At 30.2% G+C, this 3,764-nt stretch overlaps 1 protein-coding gene across 1 annotated transcript; it reads right to left on the minus strand.

The window, feature by feature from the left end:
* Positions 1 to 399: 399 nt before the first annotated feature.
* On the minus strand, positions 400 to 1,756 carry LOC104094089 (protein SODIUM POTASSIUM ROOT DEFECTIVE 1). Its single transcript, XM_009599948.4, has 3 exons — positions 1,094 to 1,756; positions 908 to 983; positions 400 to 763 (listed from the first exon to the last, which is right to left on the minus strand). Exons 1-3 carry the CDS (start codon positions 1,631 to 1,633, stop codon positions 594 to 596), a joined length of 786 nt encoding a protein of 261 aa, XP_009598243.1. The 5' UTR covers positions 1,634 to 1,756; the 3' UTR covers positions 400 to 593.
* Between the last annotated feature and the right edge of the window lie 2,008 nt (positions 1,757 to 3,764).

Below are 3,764 nucleotides of genomic sequence, written 5' to 3' on the forward strand. Positions count from 1 at the left end.
AACCAATTTTTGGGAACTTGAAAAATCTTTCAATTTTTTTACCCAAAAAATCATCATATTCCGCGAACAAACAAGCTGGGTGCCAAAATCTATATATTTAAACGGGTGCTTAATTAACATTTTGTCCTGTCAAATTTTCAAATTCTAGTGTTGGTAAACTTTCAGTCTTTATCTTTGGTCAAATGTTCTGCAACTGCTCGACAATCATAAAAATAAGTGATCTGGAAAGTTGTAATTAAACAATAGGACATTCGTAGAGACAAACATGCCAGCCTTATAATCAGTTTTGAAAATTATAGAAAAGTAAGAGAAAGAAAAAAGGAGCCCTTCCCAAAAATATTCAAAGGCTTGATTGTTTTCGTTTGTTCCAAGAAATTATCATCACAGAACACAAGAGAATCAAACAAACTCTTTTTAGCTTTCTATTCTTTTTAATACAAAAGATACTAAATAACACAATATTTACAAGCCCACGACATATAATAATGCAAGAAATACACCATTAACGGCTAATTTAGACATTTTTAAACAAAACACACTCGCTACAGAATATTTTGAAACTAATACATCAGTAATTAATCAGTATCTTTTGTTCAGACCATTGGAGAGGACGAGGACGAGTACGAGGAAGAGGAAGTAGTTGGAGATGGCCAAAATTGTGCATTCTTCACCTTAGAAATACTTGCCAATACTCCTAGTGGAGTCACATCGCCGATAATTGTAACTTTCTTTGAAGGGAAATCTATTTTAAATGATTTCACTCCTGCATATTTTAATTCAAAAGTATTACTTTCCGTTAATTGGATAATCTATATCCCTAATCAATAATATACGTACTAGCATTGAAGAAACTAGAAAAAGAGAAGGGAAAAAACATTACAAAATTTAGTAGTATTATTTTACTTGCCTTCCATTCTGGAGATATGTTTTCTTACTTTCCCTTCACAACCTTTGCAGTGGATTGACACCATCAATTCCACAACCTATCAAACGTTCAAAAAGAAAAAAGAGTTTAAGTATATTAAACTATACTGATTATGTGAAAAATCTTTACATGAAACACACAACATGTTACTATAAAAGAAATGCAAACCTGTTCACGGGCACAAGAACGAGTTGATGATGATTTATAGACACACAAATCCTTTGAATAAACTGGTGAAGGTTTATAGACTGGGGATTCAATCGAACGAGTTGATGAAGATCGATACATGAGACGTTCATTTGTGCTTTTAGCCCTTAAGGATTTGCTAGGAACCAAAGCATGAACATCTCCAGAACTATGATCTGAAGATAAGAAATCAATGAATGGAGTATCACTTAACAAATACCTAGAAGAATAACTAGGAGGGCTAGAATTAGCTAAGTCAGTAATATCAGCTGAGCTTTTTCGACGTAATTCACTTGGTTTACTAGAGCTTTTTCTACCCTTTTGATAATAATTTTTAGGATCAAATGGAAGTTGAGAAGAAGAACAAGGGACTACTGGTGTTTTGATTTTTGAACGGTCACCTAATCGATCAATTTTATGATCAAGATGCCTAATGCCACGACGTACCATAGTACGTTGATCCATGCTTGAACATATGGCTGTAGAAGCAGGAGAAGCACAGAACAATTCTATGGATTTCATTTTTTTTGGCCAAGAAAATGATGAAAACTCAGAGGAGAAGTTGAAAATAGCCTAGTTAGAATATTGCATTAAGTTATGAGAAAGGATGGAAGGGGAAGAATACTATAGGAAAGATTTTTTTTTTCCAAATCTGAGGCTAAGTGATGAGCTTATAAAGTAGCTAGTGGTAGACTTGAAGTAGATGGAATACTATGAGATGTGTGCACGAAGTATCCTGCGTTCATGCACGGTACAGGAGGAGTGCACCCCAAAAGATATGATATAGATAGTCTATTATGATGCAAGCATGGCTAATTCAACGACTTAAACTCGTGACTTAAAGGTCACACAAAAATAATTTTACCGTAGATCCAGGGCTCCACTTTTTTCGGATATTAAAAGGAGAAAAATAAGTTACAATATAAGTTGGAAAAGTAAAAGATGGCTACACAGGCCCCAGAACAATTGATGAATATTGTAAACCTTAGGGGACACAGGATTCATCTGGAGCTCTAAAGTTGTGTTTGCACTTTTCCTTTTCTGCTTTTATTTTTGTTTTATGTTTTAAGCTGTATTGGGTAGGTATAAGCGCTAGACAATGCTATTTTTGGGTTTAATATACACCTATAATATACAAGAATTTTTTAATTGTCAAGTCATCTAAAAAATAATTATAAGTACGGCGAAGGGCCAAATATATCCCTGTATTTTCGAAAATGGTCTAAAAATACCCCTCGTTATACTATTGGGCTATATATACCCTTCCCGTCATACTTTGGAACAAATACACCCTTATTTTGGATGTAGTCGACGTGTCAACACCATATGAAAACGATCCATTTCTTTTTTTTTTACCCGATCCGTTTTTAAAAACCCACCACCCGACCCATTTTAAAATTCAGTTTTTTTAAAGCATATATTTTGTAAAAACTGAAAAAAAAAAAAAAAGGAATTTGCAAAATATATATTTTTAAGTCTTTTCAATTTTTTTAAAGTATGTTTTTTGTAAAAACTGGAAAGAAAAAAATTTAAAAAAAATGCTTTAAAAACTGAAAAATAATTATACTGTAAAAACTGGAAAAAAAAGGAATTTTCAATATATATATATATATATATATATATATATATATATATATATATATATATTTTAGTTTTTTCAGTTTTTTAAAGTATTTTTTTGTAAAAACTGAAAAAAAAGATTTTGCAAAATATTTTTATTTTTTTAAAATTAATGCATATGTAGTCCACTGCTTTAGGAGAGTCTTTTTTTTTTAGTTTTTTAAAAAAATATTTTTTTCAGTTTTTACAAAAAGAAATACTTTAAAAAAACTGAAAAGACTTAAAAATATATATTTTGCAAATTTCTTTTTTTTTTTTTTTCAGTTTTTACAGAATATATATTTTTCAGTTTTTAAAGCATTTTTAAAAAAAATATTTTTTTTTCCAGTTTTTACAAAAATAATACTTTAAAAAAACTGAAAAGATTTAAAAATATATATTTTGCAAATTTCTTTTTTTTTTCCTTCAGTTTTTACAAAAAAAAATTTCAGTTTTTACAAAATATATGCTTTAAAAAAATTAAATTTTAAAATGGGTCAGGTGGTGAGTTTTTTAAAACGGATCGGGTAAAAAAAAAAAGAAATGAGTCTTTTTCATCTGGTGCTGACACGTGGCACTCCATCCAAAATAAGGGTATATTTGTTCCAAAGTATGACAGGAAGGGTATATATAGTCCAATAGTATAATAGAGGTATTTTAAAACCATTTTCGAAAGTACAAGAATATATTTGGCCCTTCGCCGTTATAAGTAACTATTCACAAGAAGTTAAATCAATAATATGAGAATAAAATACATACTTCGGTAGAATAGGTTAAAATACATAGATAGTGTCAAAATACGTCGGTATATAAGTCAATTAGTCTTTTTTTTAAAAATTATTTTTGTGACCTTTGGAATGAATGATTAGGAGCATTAATAGCAGCAAATGTGGGAAAATTCGTAGACTAATTAAGTAGACCTTATTATTGCCATATCATTGCCCACAGGACTTGACTGTTAGGAAAATTTCATATATATGATAACCATGGAGGTCAAATCAGGCTAACCGAAAGTAGCCTTTCTTGTCTGCTTTGATATTTGTTCCTCACAAAA

Source organism: Nicotiana tomentosiformis, chromosome 11 (genome assembly GCF_000390325.3).
Source record: "Nicotiana tomentosiformis chromosome 11, ASM39032v3, whole genome shotgun sequence".
Lineage (NCBI taxonomy): Eukaryota > Viridiplantae > Streptophyta > Magnoliopsida > Solanales > Solanaceae > Nicotiana > Nicotiana tomentosiformis.